The 22480-nt window shown below is 37.1% G+C and overlaps 1 protein-coding gene across 5 annotated transcripts in view; it reads right to left on the bottom strand.

The window, feature by feature from the left end:
- MPP7 (MAGUK p55 scaffold protein 7) overlaps window positions 1-22480 on the bottom strand; it is a 160941-nt gene that overhangs the window by 11767 nt on the left and 126694 nt on the right. For 4 of the 5 annotated variants that reach the window (XM_075492579.1, XM_075492580.1, XM_075492581.1 and 1 more), the window contains 2 exons: window positions 12545-12583; window positions 4117-4287 (listed from right to left, as the gene is read on the bottom strand). In XM_075492579.1, coding sequence (XP_075348694.1) covers window positions 4117-4287; window positions 12545-12583 — 210 coding nt within the window. The remainder of the gene's footprint in view (window positions 1-4116; window positions 4288-12544; window positions 12584-22480) is intronic. The other variant, XM_075492582.1, reaches the window with a different exon arrangement.

Raw genomic sequence — 22480 nt, 5'->3', positions numbered from 1 at the left:
AACTGAAAAAACTGTTTGATGTTAATTTCAGGTCTCAGAAGGGTTAACCCAACCAGCCATTCTTCACCCATAGATACAGACTGACCTCCTAAAAGTCTATTTGAAAGAAAAAAAAAAAAAAGAAAGTGGTCTTTCAGAAAAGATTTTGGGAGTTAGGTGACAATATGCCTGCTGGGATCATAAAGGCCCTGTAGAAAACATGTCTTGACAGAGGTTCTGTGGCTCAGTTGCTCCTTCTCTAGTACAATTGATCACTATAATGCAACGACTGCACACGCACGTCCAACTGTAGCTCAGCGAGATATGCAGTAGGAAAGCAGAACCACATTTTTTTGTGTTACAGTAAATTACAACTAGCAGTGGGAGTGTACTTCTAGATTTGCTGTTCACTGAAGCAGAAACAGTGATTTTATACTGCTGTTCTCATGGCAAGGCTAGCCAATATGTTGCATCCTATGTATTCATTCCTGAGCCATGCTGACCTACCCATGCCTTTGACCAGGAAGGTTAACGAAGATAGCAAATCTATGTCTCTTTTGTCATTGTCCAGACAGTTTACTTGAAATAGTATGGCCATGGCAGGCCATTTTCCTGCACTACTGCTGTAGATCTATTAAGTCTCTGCAAGCCACTACTGAACACATGTTAAAGGTAAGTCAGGAGATGTAGAAAGCTAGCAGCCACTTCCATGTCATCCTCCCCTGCTCTGAGACAGACCTGGCCTCCACACAGCTCCTTCATGATAAAACCAAAGGTGATGGATTTTTTTAAAATGTCAGCAATATAACAATAGAGAACTTTTCCAGTCCCAGATTCCTTTTCTTCGCAGTGGTGACCAGGATGACACCATTGTGGGAAGTACTGGCAGCCTAATTCAGAGACAGAGAGCCTTTTCTGATTGTATCTCACACCAATAATAACTGCTCCTTTGTGGTTACACACCTCTGGCCCTTGCTTCCACCACTGCCCACTTAAAACAGATGCATCACCATGGGTGACCACAACACTCGAAAGGCTTTGCATGCCTCTGGTGATACCACGGCATGGACGTAACTGCGTGCATTCTGGGGGACACGCTCACGGTTTGTTACTGCTGACCTTGCTTTATCCTAGCACCGCCCCTGCAGAAAGCTCTGACTTAGCTGATACTATGCCATGTAAAGTTGTAGTATGCAGCACATCCATTGTGACTCTTAGGAAATAAAATTTGTGCTCGTCTGGCCCTCACGGTTACTGAAGCAGAAGACTTTGTGAGCAAGGCTTTTTCCTCATTAATGTAAATGAAAATTCTAGTGTCTAAATAATACATTTCATATTAAAATATTCTGCCTTTGCCTGATAGGGTGCAAGGTATCATGCTTAGGATGCAGGCAATATTTCTGAAGGAAGACTTCAAGGATTTGTGGGCAGCCTGGGAACAGTAAGTTACCAGAAGACGACCGGTGACATGATATTGGATAATTTTGGTTTTAGCAGACTCATCACATTCATAACAACTAAAAGCACAGCAGAAGCATCTGTATCATTACTGCTTCAGATGATCTGTTATTTAGCCCCAAGGATATGCAGAACTTTATTCATGAACCTACCTTTGCCGACAAGGTAAAATCTTGACAAACTATTACATCTAGCTGAACCTGAGACCAGTATATATCACACTACAGGGCGCTAAAAATTACTGTGTGTGCAATTTGCATTCTGTAAATTAGACAACCAATTTAAAATTAAGCCAAAAGAAATTTCCACTTCAAAGTTGTCAAACTCCCTCCCCCTAAAAAAGGGCAAAACAAAACCTAAAAAACCCTTCCAACAGTAAATTATACATTTAGGCCTAGCAAAACACAACAGATATTTAACGCCCCCACCAATTACAGCTGTAAATTAATTATCTGTCCCTTTGTTTCGTGGTACTAATATCCAAATTATATTCGACGGATTATATTGAATGCTGCTACTGGCACACAAAAAGCTTTTTAAATGGGTTCGCTTCTACTATACCTGCGTTGCTTAGCTCTGCTAGTTTTTCCACATTTTGCCCAAGACATTTTTATGGTATTGGCCAGACTTAAGCTGCTCTTAATATCCAGAGAAAAACATTAGAATTACTGAAGTCTGCAATAAATTTCTGAACTGCTTTTGTTACTGAAAAAGCACACTTTCTTCATTTGATTTATTACAATAAAAATCAAATGAAATCTCTAGGTATTCCTTAGATCAGACATATGCAATTTGTTATAAAAAGTCTACTTATCACACTTTTGCACTGCACTCTGTTGATGTAAGTGTAAAATCAACTCAACCATGTTATTACTTGTTGTATATAGCCCACAATCTCACAGTGATCACACTAGTAGGTGGCTGAATTTTAGTGCTGGAGAGTGACAAAACTGTTTATTAAAAACTAAATTTAATGTTCCCTTGGATATGAGCGATATAAAAACACAGCTACTCAACAGTTCATAACAGTCCCTGATAGAGAGTCATATTTCTCTGCTCTGCTGCTTTCAGAATGGAGGAAACTTTACTAATGAAGCATCAACCTACGTGCTACTGCAAAAGAAACAATAAGCAATGAGACATTACTCATTGGTACTCCAATGGTTACCTTTGAAAAATTTAAGATCATCTACGTCCTCTTTTTCTAGGAGACTGAAGCAATGCATTTTGGTTAGCTAATAAATGCTGTTGGGAACTCATGACAGTGACAGATTATAGAAGAACAGAAAGCTGACTAAGGATGACATCTTGAGTCTTCTGCAGCTACGCTTACATACGTTCTTGACCTACAGAAGTCCTCCCCTCATCCACTTTTCTCTCTACTTGTCTGTTTACTTATTCTAACACAGTAGATAGTTTTGTTTCTTTCCACTTATATATTCTATCTTGTCTGACCACAGGTATTTATTCTGTTCTTTTTTTCTTCTTTTTTCCAAATAGATATATTGATTGATCTCTAAAAGCAGAACTCTGACCTAATTCTTTTGAGTTTTAGCACAGCTTGACTTCCAGGTGCAGAATAGTAACCATGGTAGCTATATTTTAATGTCACCTCCTTTTGTTTTAGCAAAGCCTTAAACATGATCTCCTAGAGCATCCTTATATGCAAGCTGGGACATCCTGTCTATATGGGTGGGCTACTAGATAGGTGAAGAACTGGACAGATGATCATGTTCAAAGGAAACTGGTCTGTACTCTACTGGGTGACTCATTACAAGTGGAGTTCCTTGGGCGTCTACCCTGAGGATACTCTGCTTCATATCTGTATCAATAACCTGGAGGAGGACACAGAATGGGCCCTCATCAAGTTTGCAGATGCCAAAATGGGTGATGCAAGTGACTTGCTAAAGGGCAGGGCTTCCATTCAGAGGGACCTTGATATGCTACAGGCATGGGCTGGCAGAACTTTGTGAGATTTGATGAGGACACATACAAAGTCCTGCATCTGGGATAGACTAAGCCCCACAGCAGTACAGGCTGGGGACTGACTGGCTGGGGGGCAGCCTGGACGAAAAGGACCTGGGGGTCCAGGTGGGCAGTGAGTTAAGCATGAGTCCACAGTGCACGCTGGCAGCAATGAAGGCTAACAGAAGACTGGGATGTATCAGCAAGAGACTAGCCTGTAAATAGAGGCAAACGATTCTTCCCCTTTACTCAGCACTCGTTAGAACCTGTGAGGAATACTCTGTCCATAATGGACCCTGCACTACAAGAAAGATGTTGATAAACTCAGCAAAGCCAGTGGAGGGCCTCCAAGATGGTGAGGAGCTGAAGCACATGACCTGCGAGGAGAGGCTGAGGGAACTGGGCTTGTCTAGTTTGGAGAAGAGATGTCTTCAAGGGGGACCCACCAGCACCCTTCTGATACCCACTGAGAAGATGGAGGCCACGTCTTTACCGAGGTGTGTGGTGGGAAGACAAGAGAAGGCATGGTGGGAAGACAGGTTCCCAAAGTTGTCATCACCAACCTGCTCTGAATTCAGTGTTAATCGTGCTAGGTGGGAGGCTGGACCAGGTGACCTCCTGAGATCCCTTCCCATCTAAATGATTTTGTGGTAAGCATCGCGCTAATCAGCAGTCCTCTGTTTTACCATGTCAAAAATAAAGGAAACAACTTACCAACCAAAACTACAAGCCTGTATTTGTCATTAGGTTGTCGTTTGTATTTTGCAACTTCTTCATATGTTGGGATATCTGCTGTATCATACTGATCACTCTTCTTGCACTCATACATAGATTTATTTGTTTTTTTATCTTTTCTGCTAAGACGAAAGCTTCTTCTAAAACCAGCTGCAATAAGAACAGGATTTTTTTCAAAGTAAGAAAATAAGTATTCTCAAAATATTTGACAACAGTTTCTTCCAAACATTCAGGGATTGGTGCACACAATTAAAAAAAAATATTATAAGTTTAATAAGCGAGGTCATCAGAATGGTATTTTCCCACCATTTAAAACTATATCAGGTGCCTATTTAAACTGCAAAATTAAGATTACCAATAAAATCGTAACAGTTGCAACAAAAAGCTGTAACATATATAATTACAATAAGTTGCTAACGTAGATCATTTGAGTATCTTACACATTAGCATATATATACAAAGAAAACATTCATGCCATGTGTTCTCATACCACACTTAATACACTTCTGTTAAATCACCATGGCACACAGACATCAAATATGACATGGTAGAAACAGATCTGGTGGTTGAAAGGGTTAATGAGAATTAACTTCTTGAACAATATTTTTGTGCTTAGCTCCATGCCGATAGCATTAAAAAAGTGCACAAAACCTTTCCCAAAGGTGTTTAAAAGTAAAACCAAACACTGTTAGTTAAATTCCAAAACACTATGAAACATCTTAGACAATACAGTACCCATATTATGCATATGTTAGCATGAAATTAAAAGTTAATATTCCTATTAAATTTGCATTTACAGTTGCTTCAACAGTGTGACATCTACAGTGCCTATCTAGAAGACTGGAAATTTCATATAGCTTTTAAGTACTCTCAAAGCAGATAATCATAGGCATTTTCAAGCAGAACAGCATAAAAACACATTCTACACTATATGCTAAAAACTAATTTACTCCTCTGTTAATGACTACCTTACCATTTTTCAAATAAATCCTTTACTTTGCATTACATTACATTTTATTGGTATCTCCATGGCACCACTTTTGTTCTAGAAGGAACTACAGGAAGAACTGCAAAGAAGGACTGCAAAGCTGATTTCATTATTTGGGGGTAATAAAGTAAAATACAAACTACACTTTAAATACTGGAAAAATCCCAAAACTTCTTTTTTTCCCCCAGAACATTTCATAGGACAGTAAACACATGTAAACTTTTGGTGACCCCAGATTTTTCAGCAATATGTTTTCATAAACTTGTAAAAGCACTTATGGTTAGGTGTTTGAGAAGTAATCATATTACAATTTTTTCTTCAAAGGTAGTATCTGGCAAATTCAAGACTCAGTTCTGCAAATATTTAGAACCAGATCTGAAGTGAAATCCTACAAGGCTTAGTTACAGGCTTAGCATTTTGCACACACACAGTTCCACTTAGCATAAATCTTTGCAGAACCTGGATCACATAAGATGTTAACCAAGTTATTTTATTGATGTGAGCCCCTATACCTATGGGACTCTACAACACATGCATACGCACAAAAAGGAAGAAAAATTTCTTTGAGAATACAGTGATGTCGACCCATTCATATTCAAAATATGAATAAGTAAAATGGAAATCAATGAAAAAGAAGAAGAGCTAGCATACATAGAAAAAGGATGATGACATTTTTAAGAGCTACAGTATTGTCTAGACTGAGAAGGACAAGGGCTGAGATACAAAAGGGACCCAAATATGAGATATGAAAACATAATGAAGTAAACTGAGTTATGTGATTTTATTAGTTAAAAAAGAACACTAACACTGAAGTGACTGCAGTCAGGAAAGCCCTGTTGGAGTGCTGATAGCTGTGAGCGTACACACCCAAGAGAGGGCCCGGGGCATCCTGTCTGCCCTAGGCTGAAGTCCATCATGACACAAGGATGTTTTCTTGCTACATAACTATACATAACTGCCTGTACAGTTAGGTGAAGAAAGCTTAAAAGTAACATTAGCAATACAGACACATGAATTCAGTTACAAGTTTCCTGAGCCCTCATCTAAAAGGCTCCAGATTAAAAAAAAAAATCAGTTGCCCTAAAAGCAAGCTGAAGATTGTTCTCATTTTTTTCTTTATAATCATTTCATGGGAAAAAAAAAAGAAAAAAAAGAAAAAAAGAATAATTCTTCACCATTCACTACTACACAGTTTACAGAATAAAGAACTTCGTCACAAAACCCAGAATCCACGTATCTGGAAAAGGTAAAAAGTAAGGGTAGAGATCAAATGAAGCTAAACCAATCGTCTCCATTCCAGTTTGGTGTTGACCTTTCAAATACCAAGAGCTCTGCGTCTCTGTGTAGCTGTCTCAGAGCACCATTACCAACAGCTTCTTAACCTCGGCTTACATGTTGAACTGCGGAATCTTCAGGAAAAATATCCTTTCTGCAAAATCTTCATATCAATCCAATCTCTGCTGTTAGGTTTTAGTAAGTCCATTCGTAACTTGTTCCCCTTTCCTCCATCCACTTTATTCAGATTTCATTACCAAACTACCAGGTGGTGGGTTATTTAAGAATTTTCATTCCTTCTTCTCTTAAAAGAGGAAAAAAAACAGTTTTGGGGGTTTGGGGTTTTTTTTGGTATCAAAAAGGAGAAAATCTTTCAGTGCTGTCTTCAGGCTGATTCATCCCTTGTCCCTTTTACAGGCTGCATATAAAGCATCACAAAGACTCAGGTGATACAGTTCCATTGCTAACATGGGCTTCCTTGATTAAAACATTTGATATTTCTGTGACTGAAACTCACTGGGTAAAATGAAAATAGTAACGTTGTCCTGAACCTGAAGGTTCAACAACAAGTTCAAGTAGGACTTCGACATTACAGAAAAGCTATTACATTAATTAAAAAGAACAAACAAACATGTGAGCCAGAGATAACGAAGCAGATTTCCAGTATGACTCTGCAGTGTGCTGGTGAAGACGCTCTGTAAAATTACTGAATATTAAAAACCTGTGATACGCTGATTGCTTTGCCACTTTCAGACTATTGTCAATCTGAAAGTTGTTTTAACTGTTTGTCAAAGCACATCTGAATAGGCCTATGGAGAAACCCAAGAAAGGTTGCTTTAAGCAGCTTTCAAAACCAAGGAAAACGTACAGTACAGAGAGAAAAGATAAGACTGTTTCAAATATATCCAACGTTTTTACGATACTGCTACTGCATTCCTGGAAACACGATTCTCCGTCTCTCACATCTGCCATTATATATCCTCACATATGTGGCTTAACTTTACTATGACCTTAAGAAGCTATTTTATAAAGAACAGTTAATAAATATTTTCTATTGAACTCTGCATTTCTAATTGCATTATATGTTGGGCAGCTATGACTGTGCAAAAAGATTAAGCTGAACTACTACAACATCATACTTGCAAGGAATAAAAAAATTTATGAACAAGCAAAAAAATTCTGCTAATGTTTTCATATTTTACAGTTTAGGAAAGATGAAAAAAACTTCAGATATTTAAATTAACAATAGAGCATTATTAAAAATATAGTGAAAATCGCTACGGAAAACCAAAACCAATACTGATATGCAATAGAAAAATAAAGTTTCTATAAAATTATTAAGCTTAAAAGTGAATTCCTATAAAGAACAAAGGGAAAAAGAATTGTTTGCCCAGAATATTTGATAATATAAACCTCAATGAATATGAAAGAAGCTGCAGGCTATACTGTCTGTGGAATATGGGTATCAGCAGAGATTAACCTTAGTTGCCAAGTATGCAGACTATAAAATAAAAGAGGAAAATTCTGTCACTAAAGCAACATAAAATTCTGAGCATTCATAAGCTTGCACCAGCTCACTGGTTTCAGCTACATGACCAGAAGCCTATTGAACATGCAAACCCATAAACTACTGCTGGAATGTAACAGCTTGGTGAAATACGAACAGCCGCTGGGAAAAAAATACGAAGAACAAATGTCAAACTACAAATGTCTCCAAACCTTGTAACACTTCTCAACATGAAACACAAATCATAAGCTGCTACAAATAAACTTAATTAAGGCCCAACAACTATCCAAGAGAACCTACTTACATCTCTAAGAAAAAGAATGAAAAAACCCCTAAAAGAAAAGCATGGTTATTCTTTTACCACTAGCAATATACATTTGGTCATCTCAGAACAACATCTTTACATTTACATAGAGAAATCCACTTGGACATCACACAGAAATCCAAACTGAAAACAGGCAATGCATGAACCTGTCTCCCCTAAAATATTGTAAAAGGACGCCGATGTAAAAAGCTGTGCTTATTTAGATTTAGTAATATAATTCTAAAGAAGTGAACACAGGATTGCGATTATGTTGGGTGAATTTAAATCCAAATATATTCATGAAAGTAGAAAGTTAATTTCTCATTCAGAGAAACTACACTAACAGGAAATATTATCATTTAAATTCACCTACACTTCATATATTCACTAGTAAGGCTCCAGAATGCTATAAAGCACTTAGACATGCTTTTGTTCATTTTCATTCACTAAAACAAGTGTTTAAGTATGTGTTTAAGTTATGTATATTCTTTACTGAATTTAGTCTAATCTTACATAATTTAGAGTGAACAAATGCTGTTTAATTGTAAATGCATTTACAAGTACTTTTTGTATTCATCTTACTGACAAAAGTAAGTTTGGTCCTATGGTCGTTATCTAGGTTTGTATGAATACAATATTTTTACTTGATATTTCTGGATTCCCGCTCCCCCCCCCAGTTGACATTTTTTATACTGGCTCGTATACCAAGTATTTCTATTGTTACACAGGAACTGCACAAACACAGAGCAGACTTCTTACTCTGCTTGCTTCTGGACTGATTCCCAGCTTGCACATTTAGACAGGGTTAATAAAAATGTAGATTATGTCTGGATTTTTAAGACAAAATTGAGAATAGTAAACAGATGATATCCATCTATATTTACTGTATGTTCATAAAGGTTCAAGTAATGTAACTAGAATTTAAGCTTGGCAAAGGCAAACTCCTAACAATCTCTCCAGCAATTCCTCAGGAAATTACTGAGGACAATACTATACTGTGACTTAAATATTAGAATTTGGTAAAAAATCATGAAATTTATCTGAGTCACTTCAGAGGGGAGTGTTCAAATTAATAGCAGCATAACCTTGGATGTAAAAGATCTGACCCCAGATGGTACAGACATTCTGCTTTCTGAAACCTGCCTCTTCTGTTGGGCTTCATGACCACCTCATGTGCGTCTAAAGTACATATCCTTTCAGAGAGGGTCAGATGTTCACAGAATATCTGGGTTCACAGATTGAAATGCCAACAAATACAGAGCCCTAAACCCATAACGAGCCATAAAATCAACTGAAAATTCATGAATTGATATTAGAATTGTTGTAGTTCACTTGATGTGATTACATACTATCAAAAGCAGCATGAAACATGACTTAGTCATTTTGGTTTTAGGAAGTAACCGGTGTATCCATACTTTGAAAACTGTTTCTAGAATTTAGATACACAAACGATTTACAGTACTTCAACGTACCTCATACTAACTGCTCATATGTGTGAATTCAATCTGCTGTAAATGCAAGGTAATACAGGTCCACTCCTTCATCAACAGTTAAGCTAATTCAGACTCCCTTGCTCTTTTAACAGGTTACAACATACAGACAGGCATTCAACTGCATGTCACTAAAACACCCTGAACTTGTTGGTGTGACCCAAGCCCTTCAGTGACAATGTTTTAGGTTTTGTTTTCAGTGTGGTATGTTTAATCAAGACTTTGTGTTATAATAATGAAGAGCCTTCCCTAGAAATTCTTAGTTACTTAGTAATCAGAGAGTGCCATAAATGTCTATCGTCTTTCGTGAACACGCACATTCAGAAAAATTGAGACGCTAAGGATTCACTCCAAAAAAAAGTACTGCAAAACACAGGTGGACATTCAGAATAAGCTGTTTTCAAAAATCAGACATATTTGTTTTCCCACTCTCCAAAAAAGCAACAGGCAGGAAAAAAAGAGTATCTTTGAAGGCCTTCACTACCCTTGGGATTGAAGGAATATATACTCAGACCAGTGGAAAAGAAAGAGGCCCCTCCTAAGCAGGAAGGTGGACTGCAGCAGTTAGATACAGTATTGGCTCCCATGTACGTAACAGAGGGTTTATAAAGTGTCTTTGCCTAGGACTCCTTTACCTTACAGACCATCCGAGTTTTATATCTTGCACAGCACATAGGTAGAAGTTTTGCATCCTCCTTGCAGCTGGTCAGCAAGTTTTGTTCAAATTATTACAGGTTAGGGGGTGGCATTTGTCCAGCCCAGAAAGTTATTCCACAGCAGTTTGTTCCTTGAGAAAATACAACTTACAAATAATTTAGGAGAAAAGCAACCCTAAATGTGTCTGAATAGGATTGGGCTCCTAATGTTTTGTGAAACAAGGTGACACTGGAGTGCATGAGACAGTCTGAATTATAAATCACTGTGTCCTGTTACCATGTGCAAAAGAACGACAACATCAGCTTTCAAAATCCTACCTGCTTGATCTTAAGAGAAGATAATTTTTAATGAACGATTCTTAAAGAAGAGCTCCAAGGAACCTCTAATTTCTAAACCAAATAGCTAGCTATTCACAACCAGTGAATATACTTGTGTCCTTACCCCAAAATTGGTCCTAACCTTAGACAAGTCTTTTTTTCTCCCTGTTGTTCTGTCTTCTGGCTCTCCTCTCTTGGCACCTCACTTCCAACAGCACAGACCCAGCATGAGAAGGCTGAAGGTACCATCTCTGGACCAATGGCTGCACTCCACCGCATGGAAGCTCTCAAGAGATAAACCATTGCCTGCACTGTACACTAGTTCTCCAAGAATTTTTGTAAAGTTTTGCCTAAGTAAACTACATTCTATCTTGATTTTTTTGTTCTTTGCGTCTGGGACAACAGTAGCTTCTTCCACAAGACATCTCCTTCCCAGATGATGGAGCCTTTTAGGTAACTGTAGACCAAAATGTTTCACTGAAAGGGCTACAGCACCAAGAAAAGGTGGTTTCTGTATTGCCACCTTCATTCTCAAATAAAGCATCAGCCCACTAAGATCTGACTGCAAAACCATAATAGTTTGACCTTGAGAATTCATGCAATCTGTATTTGCAGACAGAAAGAAAAGATACTGGGGGGGAAGGTGTTTTCTGTTTCAAAGAGAAGATTTGATAAGGAAAATGCAGTTCATCTGCAATCACATCCAAAGTATAATTTTCCAAGCATACTTCAATCTCTCAATACAATTACAATTCAACATTGATTTTGTTGATTAACTAATAAAGGTATGAAGTTTATTTTCAGCATGATCAGATGACCATTAGATCCACAAATACATGATGAAATTATACCACACTAAGGTTTTGGAAAGAGGTCAAAGTTCTTTCAATCATATAGTTTGTGTGTTCCTGATGTAGTTTATATACCACATTTAAAAACAGTATAGTGCAATATGAAAACCATCTCTAATTTACAGTACTGGTCTAGGGTGTTTCAGTGAGCCCAGTGGCTTGGATGTACTAAAGCACTTTGACAAGTTTCTTCCCATTCCTCTTGTAGTAGGAGGATGAAAGCCTTGGGAAAAGGGCTGGTTGCCACAAAATCTGCTCCAGCCAGCCTTCAGCTGGCAGGAATTCTGGACAGTTTCAACTAAAATATTTTTACATAGCTTTTAAAATGGCACAAATTAAAAAGTTGAAACATATCATGGAACATTCACCTTTTTTAAATGTTACTTTTGTTTGAAATTTGGAATCTTGAAGCTGAAGCCAAAGGACTCCTTCCCCTCCTCTTCCCCCCTCCCCGCAATGATACATTGAGCTCAGACTAGCTTTAAAGCTAAATTTAAGCTATTGACTTATTATGACTTATTTTATTTTGTAATGTGGAAAAAGAACCGGTGCCTGCAAATTTGTTCTGCACTTTCACTGAATCCTCCCAAAATTGTTAGATAGACATGTACAAAGAAAGACAGTGTAAGCAAAACTTAGATAAAACCTTGAAAGTGTGTCTTTAAAGACTTACTCAAACTTTTCATGATACAGTAAACTTTTTGTTTCATTAAACACATTACTCACTTAACGTACTTTATAAGTCAATATTTTCCCCAAATTTATATATATTTTTTATTTTGGCTTAAAAAAATCAAACCAGTATTTTAGTAGCTTAACCAGATAAAGGCATACACTATATAAACCCTTTATGTCAAATCCAATGAGCCATTTTTAAAACCTTAATATTCATGCTTTTCTCATGCAGAGTAAGGACATTTATATGCAGATTACCCCCAAAAGCAAAGTGGACACAGTAGTTCCAGGGAAAAGAAGCTGAAAGAAAGGAAGAAATTGTCTTTTGTAACCAATTGCTCACCTAGATAGGATCCACTGTTGTGACCAGCACATTCAGCATCTTCTGGACGAAGGGTAAAAGCATACAGAATAAGAGCCAAGAAATAAAGCAGAATAGTTAGAAGCCCAGCAAAAAATACAGAAGAAATTACTTTAAAAATGACAACTGTACAAAGCATAGCATTAAAAAGCCTTCAATAAGCCATTTTCTTAAAAACATAAAACAACATTTATTGTTTTATATTTTAGCTGGAGATATTCTGGAATTTTGCAGCATGCACACTGATCTTTTTACCTTTTCAAGCAAAAATTGTGATGACAGCAAACATTCTAAAAAGAATTCTAACACTATATTATTCACACTTTATCAGTTAATAGAAAATATGATGCCACTTAAAAGAAAGCAAAATGTATTTGATGTAAATCAAGCTTTTTTTGTAAATTATACATTATCAGACTTTAGCTTTAAGTTTTGGCTCACTGGATTAGACAGAAAGGTTTTTGATCAAAAACACATCCTCTCATTTGATATAAAATAGCTATAATGTATATTTTTACATGCCAGAGGCCCTTTGATCAAAAATATGAGCTACAATTTCTAATGCCTTTATAAACAAAGGCCTCTTAAGTAAAAAAAAAAAAACAAAAAAAAAACAACAAAGAAACCCCAAGAGATCAGCTGCTATTACTTTAACATATGCTGCAAGCATAACAGTAACCGGCTACACTCAGAGGGAAAACAGTAAAGATGATACTACATGGATGAACTTTCTACTATCTCAGAGAAATACTTCGTCAGTATTAATTAGAAATGCAAGACCTCTCATGGCCATGTAATTAAGTCGGAACAATCTCCTTCCAACCCAGCCCACCCAAGTTTTTGCTAATTTTATTTTATGACACTACTTTTCTATACATATCTTCCAAAAGTTCAAGAGAGAGAGACAGAAAGCACTTTAAAACAACAGTCCAAATTACTGATCTTTACGTGAAGCAACTAGGAATATTTTGGTATTTTTATCTACTTTAAAAAAAATGATTCGATATATTTGGTGGCAATATAAAAGCATTATACGTATAACATCTCTTAGAAACGTTGGACTATATTCAATTTAATTCTAAACACATGTTCTCTAAATAAAATTATTGGGCTATGCAGGGAAACTTTTGTACATGTACCTTCAATTTCCTCTGAGAAGCACAAAGGAAAAATAGGAAAGGAAATCATTAAATGGAGTGAAAACATAACTTAAGAAAGAAAAGTTAAATCGAAGAAGAAAAATGCACCTACCACACTCAACCGCTTCCTCATCTTAGAACAGCCAGAAAAACAAAGTATTATTGTTTAATACTTCATAAATAGGAAAAAAATTTAGCTATGTAAGCTACTCTAAAATCCTCTTGATAGTACCTATTATATTGAGGCATATACCAACATACCGGCACTGAGTTTACCTTACACGTTTAACTACCCTCAGTTAGAAAAAGACCTAAAAAGATATTGAGATATTATGTGCACTTTAAATTTCCTGTATGAGATTATTCCTCATTTTCACTATTCATTTGGTAGCAATGATCCTACCCAGTTGTCATGGAAGATCTCTTTGTTATTAAATGCAAAGTTTGTTAATTCCATTTAATCAGTCTTAACCTAGAATTTCTAAGAATCACTACCATGCACATGATCTCAGTATTTTTCTGCACTTACAGTAACAGCTGCTACTGCCCTTGGAGCTGGGTTTTGGAGAGGTTTTTTGTATTTTTTTTTAACATCTACAGTTGTAGCTGAAAAAATGCTGAAAGAATTTATACACTCTGTCATTTTTTTCTCTGACGCTATCCTAATATAATAGATCTACTTAAGACTTTCTGCTTACCTATACTAAGTCAATAAATTTTTCCTCCTTGATAGTGGAAAACACACATTTTTACAATCATCTTTGGGCTTGCACAGAAAAGCAACATATATATAATGAATTTTTGTTCACAAAGATATTATAAACTAAGGTCTAGATTTATATAGAGATTTTACAATCTACATCTCATTCAAATTTCCTTTGGAGTCTGGATAAATAGGCCTAAAATATAAATATTTCAAAGTGTTTCCATGAAGCATGACTTCCCCCAGAATGTGAAGAAATTTTTCAAGAGATGTTTTAAAATCTTTCACGTGTAACTGATGAACCCAAACAAAGGCAAGGTCGAAACTCTCCTGCCTATATGATTACATATAAGAGCTTTTCCCATTTCATGTCATGAAATGGATACAAGAGTCTTTTCTGCCAGGGAAGAATACTGTTTTCCAGAATCATTTCTTCATACCTTTTTTCCTAAGGACTTATGTTTTAAAACATTAATTTGGAAGACTTCTCTGAATCCTATTTAAAGTTTATTTCTACACTCGAGGTGACCATAAGGTTTTAGCAGGCTGGAAAGTCCTCTAAGGTGAGCACAGCTTGGTTGACCACATCTGGTGCCTTAAAAGAGTGCCGACAGTTTTGTGAGTTGAGAGTGAACGCATTGGATCCTTTTTCGTCTCCTGACCTTAAAAGCTCCCAATTCTTGAAGTGACAAATGCCCTAAAGCTGGACCTAGGATGGCAGGCTGGCTTCCAGGTACTATTTCTTTCTCCTTCTCTGTGCTGAGAGACCTCTTACACTTCTTGATACGTATGACAAGTTTTTCTATATTTCCATTTCCATGACTTTCAATAGGTTGCGAAGGTACCTCCTGAAAAAAAGTCACTAATGCTCCAAACCAGTTCACATCAATACCTCTAAAAAATCTCCCGAATTCAGCAAAGTTATTTGACTTAACTAGTGACTGTGCATTTTAAAGTATTCTGTCTGGTATTTTATCATTGGAAACAGACAAGTCCTCATCTATGAACATGAAAGACTGGACCAGGAGAAAAAGAGGTCTGTACGTACACACAGGTATACACTCAACCCTGACCACTGCAGACCTTTGGAGGAGACCTACAAGTATGGGAGGTGGTGGAGCTACAGCAGCAGGGCTGAGAACAGCTGAAGGAAAAGCAGGCTTCTGGGCTGCCCCTGCTAGGAAAGGGAACGGTCTTATCCATCCATGTTATAAATCAAAGACGTTAGGATTCCCAAGTGAGCCAGCAGATGCCAGAGAGCACAAGCCAAAATGTCTACAAGCTGAGGTTTAATGCTGAGATAAAGTGAAGGAGTTTTGAACTTTTTGTGTTTTGCTAAAATCCTTCCTTCTTAATACTGCTCTTGGCTTTCTTTGGGCTACTCCTTAGGTTGAACATAACAGTGTATAATGAAAAGATGTGGGAAATCAGTGGGTCTTCATAGCTTCATGCAGCTGTGAACAGTCATCAACATGTAGGTCCCAATTTGAACTTTACCAGGAATTTTACCAGGGCTACTGCCTGTCCCTAGTAAAGCCGGAGGTTATTTGCCAGGAAACTTTGTATTGTGATTCACTGCTAACTAATACAGCTCTGTGTGTCTGAAGCAGTTGTACGCATGCAGAAGATAGGTGCAGATACGTGCCTGAAGTTTCAAAGTTCAGAGACATGGAAAATTGGGGTAGATCTTCTCAGGCCAATATAGTTTTACTACATTAAAGCAGGGTGAAAAAGGAAATAGAAGTATTTATCTGAAAGGAACAAATAAGAGACTAAAAGAGGACAGAGAGTAAAGAGCAGGAAATGTGATGGGAAGCAGGAAAATAAAAGCAGTGACAAAATGAAAAAAAAAAAAACATAAGGCAACATGGAGCAAATAAAACACTGAGAAAAGAAGAAATACAATCAAATAAATGTAGTGTGATAAGAAGGGAGAGGAAGTTACAAAGAAAATAGTCATGGAACAGCCTCATGAAACAACAACAAAGCAGTACCAAGACATAAATGGGAAAAAGAAATAGGAAACACAAGCGCAATGGAAGCTTAGGAAGTAGGTGGTTTTATTCATTTTAGAGAGATTTCAGTGTAGCCAGTATGCTAAACTATAACAATGCAAAACAGTATCACATACACTGTATTTTTGTATGTATTTTAACTGAAATATATTTAGATTTGATTTTGGGGGCCTCACCTAAATTATGTTACTTATGAAGCTCAAAAGCAGTGCCACTCCAGGAACTTCCTCAACTCTTCAACAGTCCAGCACCAGATTAAATTTTTTAACTTTTGCTGACTTTATTTCAACAATGTTTCCATCAAAGCATCTTATCTAAATGTTTCTCAGACTAAAATTAGAGCCAACAGCTCTGTTCTAGTTTCCTATCACAAGCAAGTTACATTATCCCTTAAATTCTATTTCACTCTACTAAGCAAGAAATTGTGATGTACAACTATCTGCATTATAGTGAATATATTAAACACTGCTGATATTTTAGCGATGAACAGCCCCACATAGGAATTGACATTTATACTGTTTTGCAGATTTTTTTACCCTATGGGGTTTTGTAGATCGAGTGATACATATACGTTCATGCTCTAGAAAATTTAAGGTGATCTAATTTAATCCTCTCTTAACATCATCAGATAACAGTATCTCTACCAAGATAATTTGGAAAATGAAGAAGGATAGTCTTGCGGTGAAGGACAGAGCAAGAGTTTATGAGATCCATTTCCACTTCTGTCTCATATGCCCTTGACTCAAATGTCATCCAGCTTCAGGTTTCCTTAATTTCTCTGTGGTAGCAGGAAGTTAATATTTGTAAGGACAGGAGACTTCTGAACAAAGATGCTAATGTGCTAATTTAACTCTACAGGTCTGGTTTATTTTTTGTTTTTACTCATAACTACCTGCAGGTGGGCAATCAAGTTTCAAATATGAACACAGAAAAATACTGAGAAGAAAGGCAGAGTTAAGACTGTGCAGCAATTATAACAAGCAAAAGAGTCCTACTATACATTTATCCTAAATGTTTGGTCTTCAAATACAAGTGGTACAAAGCACTCATTCTTTTAGCCTGTTTAAATTCTTTTGTTGGCAGAACACAATCTTCAATTCACAAGACACTCATCTGTGGATAAACTGGGTTCCATCTTGTTTGAATGAACACCGTTTGGCTGCAGTTAAATATTTCCTCTTGCTCATACAATGCCAATCACATATGGTAAATCAAAATTGAAAGTATAATGGGTTTTAAGCCCTAGAAAAACTATATGATGATGGCTTTGCCACAGTAAGTATTTACATTTAGCATTAAATGTACAGAACAAATGTATTTTCAAGGAAAAGACATCTCTGAACAGCTCTGTCATATACGCTACGTACATACACATATTTAATATAACTATACACACAGGGTATGGATATACACATACACATATGCACACGCTCCACAAGTTAACAGAAGTTACAGGCTACACTAGTATAAAATATAAAGTTACCAGTAATTTTCATACCAGAGACAATACATATATAGTGTTAAGAATAAACACAGTAACCGCTGTGAAAGCAAAATTATGCCAAAGGAATATAATGTCTTGGCCAATTATTGTAGTTTATAATAACTGCAGAACAGTAAGTTATTTGGTTGTTATTTAAAGAAATTTACTTTTTTTCCCTCAAAAAAAATAGGTGAACAGTGTTTTATCTACAAATTTAAGTAAGCTACAAATGGAAGAATGACCATGTTCGTTGGCAGTGACTATACAGTTATATATAACTATACAGTTATAGCATGAGTAGTCCTTGTATTCAAGTGAACAGACAGGGAACTCTTAAACAAATGAATTCTTCCCCGTCCTGAGTCTCATGTCAGTCCTAATTAGCTGGGATGCAGTGACAGGAGAACTCACAGAGCAAACTCTGGCTACAAAGTTGTGCTAAAGCTAAGATGACCTCCTAAAGCCAGGAATGCTGTGAGGAATAGCAGGTAAGCAGGTTTCTGCAGAGCTGGCATCAGCCACGGCTCACAAGCTCAGACACACCAAGGCTGATTGCATGGAGCCAGGCACGTGTACTGTACCTCCCTCCGCATCCCACAGACCTCCCTCACACCCCGCATCGGGTACGCTGCATGTTCACCATCCCAGCACGCGGAGGGTTAGTCCTGCTCACAGGATCTCATGCATCGCTATTCCTTTACTTTCATTCCATCTTCCTATTTTCTTTTCTATGCTGCTTTTTCTTACTATTTTTTCCCCAGTATAATTTTCCCATAGTATTAATGCACAAGCAATACTGCTTTTTGCTGAAAAGTCATTGCTGTTAAGTATTGAGAAAAATGCTGAAAATACTTGAGAGGTTTGGTATCCTTCCATCATTTCTGCACTAACTCAGAGCCTGGGAAGGAACACGATCAATCTTGTCAGCAGGTCAGCACATCTAACCGCCACTTATCTCATGCTTTTAAAGCTTATCAAATATTAATGTTGAACTTACTGAGGTTTTCTACCAATAATAAAAACAACAAAACAGGTCAGAGTTTATATTAGTAATTTTTGCATTCACCATTTCAAAATCTTTAACAAAACAAGTATGTTAGTGTTTGATTTACATGGAATCAAGAAACAAAACTATAGTGCAAATACTGACTATAGTAATGCTCTTGCATAATACTGTTAATTGCGCTAATTTAATAATTTCAAAGCCCATCCTCTGGGGGGGTTTGCATAACGGGGTTTATGGGCAGTTTTTGTCCATCTGTTCTTCCATTGCCCTTGTTGTAGTACTTTCTCCTTTACTTCATCCTCAATACGAACTTTCACTTCCCTGCTTTTCCCTTTATTTCTTTATTACTACTTTTTCTGGGTCTTCCTCTCAATGTAAAATGATCTCTTGTCAGCGTAGGGTCTATCTATATTATCAATTTCCTGCCACCTTATGCCAGATACCATCAAACGATGCACCCTCTCCATTTTCAAATGAAGAAGTCCCCTTCTCCAGTGTACACGTGTTAAATGTTTTTCACTTTGACTGGTGCAATGTGAGAAAGGTTCTCTTGTCTCTTTCAAGATAACAGCTAAATTCTGGGAAAGCTCTATGTATGTATCTTCTACAAAGCTAAAGTATTTACTTTTACTTATTTTCACTTTACATATAGACACAATGACACAATTTGACTTGGCTATTAAAGTGGAACTCAGAATTGGCATTTTCATTATAAACTGATCCTTTTAATAGTTTAGAATTAGGTTGGGTTTCTGTTGTTTTCAGTGCAAATAATTCTTTCTGAAAAAGTTCCTTGGAAAGTATCCTCTACTCCCTTTCCTTGACATGTGTATATGTACAAGCATGGTCAGCATCACCGAAAAAGCCCACTTCTATTGCTTCCAAATTTACGATGCACAAATATGTGTACAGATGAACAACTTTACACAACATGCATTGCTATGCTGAAAAGTATAAAACAATTCAAAATTGGAAATAGAAAGAAGGCTTCCCAAAAGTAATTCAATCTAGCTCCTCACAGGTTTTGAAACATACTTAATTATCAAAGCAAATCCTAATGGATGTTAATGTTACTGTGAATACAGTTATTAACTATGTTTCAGAGAGCTCTTTTTCTAGACAAATACAACAGTCCTTCCCAGTTCCAGAACTGGCTTGAGAAGAGAGGATAAAAAGTTGTAGGATACTTCTCATATGTTATATGATTTTGACTAATTTTTAGATTAATTTTCAAACAGAAGGACACTACTACCCTGGAAGCCCACCTAAGAAACCAGAGCTGACTCACATTTTCTTGGTATGCAAGAAAATAGAGTATTTCTCCTTGATTCTCCCTATTAAAAACAAAGGCGTATAGCCAGGTTTCTTCCCTGTTACAAAACATGGGTTCTGTGGAATGAGTTGACTGAACAGAGCAGGCTGACATCCAGTGCTACTTACCATGACTCAAGAAAGCTTCCTAGTGCAACTCCCAGTCCTGTCAGAAATGGGACTTTTATTAGCAACTCTGTTGAAGTCAACAGGTTTTTGTCTTTGGGAAGCTGTGAGAGTATCAGCTGGCAAATTGCCCTTTCCCTCCAAACTGCTAAGGAAATTCAGGTCATACGACTGGACGGGATCAACTGCAATAGCAAGCAACCTCTCAATATACAGCTAGTTCAGGAAGATCTACAGAACATCAGTTTCCCCACAAAATTACCCTTCCATACATTGGAGAACCCTATATCAAGCTGAAGGCCTGTAATACAGGATTAAAAAAGAATCAGACAAAATCAAGCATTACCAATTTCCCACCTCCTTACATGGGAACTTGTTAAATAAAACTTTAGAGGACAATAATCCGTAGGCCATACCCCACAATACAGAAAAGGGCTAAAAAATAAAAAAAATCGCACCCAGCAGTCCTTTACAATTTTCTGTTCTCTATGTCACCTTCCTTACTTGTTTCCGATACTGCCAGTATGGTGTTCATTCAGCTGAGCAGTGCATGATTTTCCAGCATCTCCCACTTTGGGCAAGGTGATTGCTCTGCACAAATAAAGACATGGCCTCCACATCTCACAGCTTCACTGCTGTGCTTGGTAACATGAAAAAGCTGCCTAACTTTAGAAAGATCACAAGGGCACGGAGTTTCCCAGCTTACGTGGAATCTTCTTGAAAAGCCAAACAAGTGGAAAGTTTTCCTATAAGCAACTCGAGCAACATCCTAGTCACAACATTTTTTCTATAGCTGAATTCTGGTCCTTAAAATGCCTCCTCTATGAAAGATCTGAATTCCCTCCCAGCACTAAAAACATGTTCAGTCTTTATGAATAAAGGGATGGACCTCTACTCAGAACAGCACTTCCCCTCTTCCCCTGGAAATCTGGCAGATGTAGCAGCAGATTGTCCTAAGAAATGGAGAAGAGAAAAAATGACAAACCTACATTACTCTGCAGTCTTTCTTCCTTCAAGAGGCACCACTACCTTCTAGATGATATTTAGCTGGACCTTGCTTTGTTTAAATAAAGTCTAAAAGAGAACGATAATAGGCATACTGCTTGACCCTAAGGCTCTGTCATGTTTTAAAGGAAAGGGGAGGGAGAAAGGAACTCTCCTCCCTTGTTTAAGCTAGTTAAGGCAAAGTCAGTGGAGACAGCAGAGACAAGAATAGTAGACACAGTACTGCGAGTCTTCTTTGGGTTGTAATTTTGGCAATTCCCCATCAAGTTCAGGCTGCCTATTTGGAAGGGTGACATGCATCTTGTAAAACCTTTCACTTGAAGGTCACTAAAAAGATGCAGTCCATTACAAAAGGAATCATGCAGTTTTGCTGCAGCAGCTGATTTACCTCTTCAAAAGCACCAGTGCCACATTAATTGAAGCCTCTTGTTCAGGGTATTATCCAGATTCAATAACAGTGGACAGAGAGAAATAGCTATACCCTGGGATCAGTCACTTTTCCAAAACTGAGGCAGAGCAACTGACCTAGAACCTAGAAAAACAACAGATTTACTACAAGGTAGAGGAGCTCCTCTTTGTTCCTAAGGTCTATGTAAATTAGAAAAGCCATAGTGCAATCATACAGTCTGTTATTGTAAGTACAAAGCTAATCAAGGGCTTTGGAGTTAACAATAGCATTAGGGCACACAATCAAATAGTGAAATGGAATGAAAGATAGAAAATGCAGATTATTAGAAAGCTAACAGGAACTGTCAAACTTCAGAACACAAAAGCCATAGCAAGGAGTTAGGAAAATTGCAACAGAAACCTTGCTGAGAGGTTTTAAAGTTAAAAGCATTTAGTTTTGCACTTAGTGTGCCAGCATCCACTGTTTGCCATAGTATCCATACTTTTTGTTTTAATGTTAGAGAATGAAAGATGGTTGGAAATTTTAGACCACTTTCTGAATATTTCTAGTTGATCTCACAAACATGTTTGTATTTAAGATTTAGATCCTACTGAAGCATGATAGTTTCTTACGTTGTACTCACTTTGTTATGAGTCTGTACAACTGAAAGAAATAACAGGTCAAGTAAAATATGCAATAATACTTAAAACAGATGTTGATGTAAATTCCAGTGGAAAGAAAA

Source organism: Mycteria americana, chromosome 2 (assembly GCF_035582795.1).
Source record: "Mycteria americana isolate JAX WOST 10 ecotype Jacksonville Zoo and Gardens chromosome 2, USCA_MyAme_1.0, whole genome shotgun sequence".
Classification (NCBI taxonomy): domain Eukaryota; kingdom Metazoa; phylum Chordata; class Aves; order Ciconiiformes; family Ciconiidae; genus Mycteria; species Mycteria americana.
This window is presented reverse-complemented; position numbering and strand designations above follow the sequence as displayed.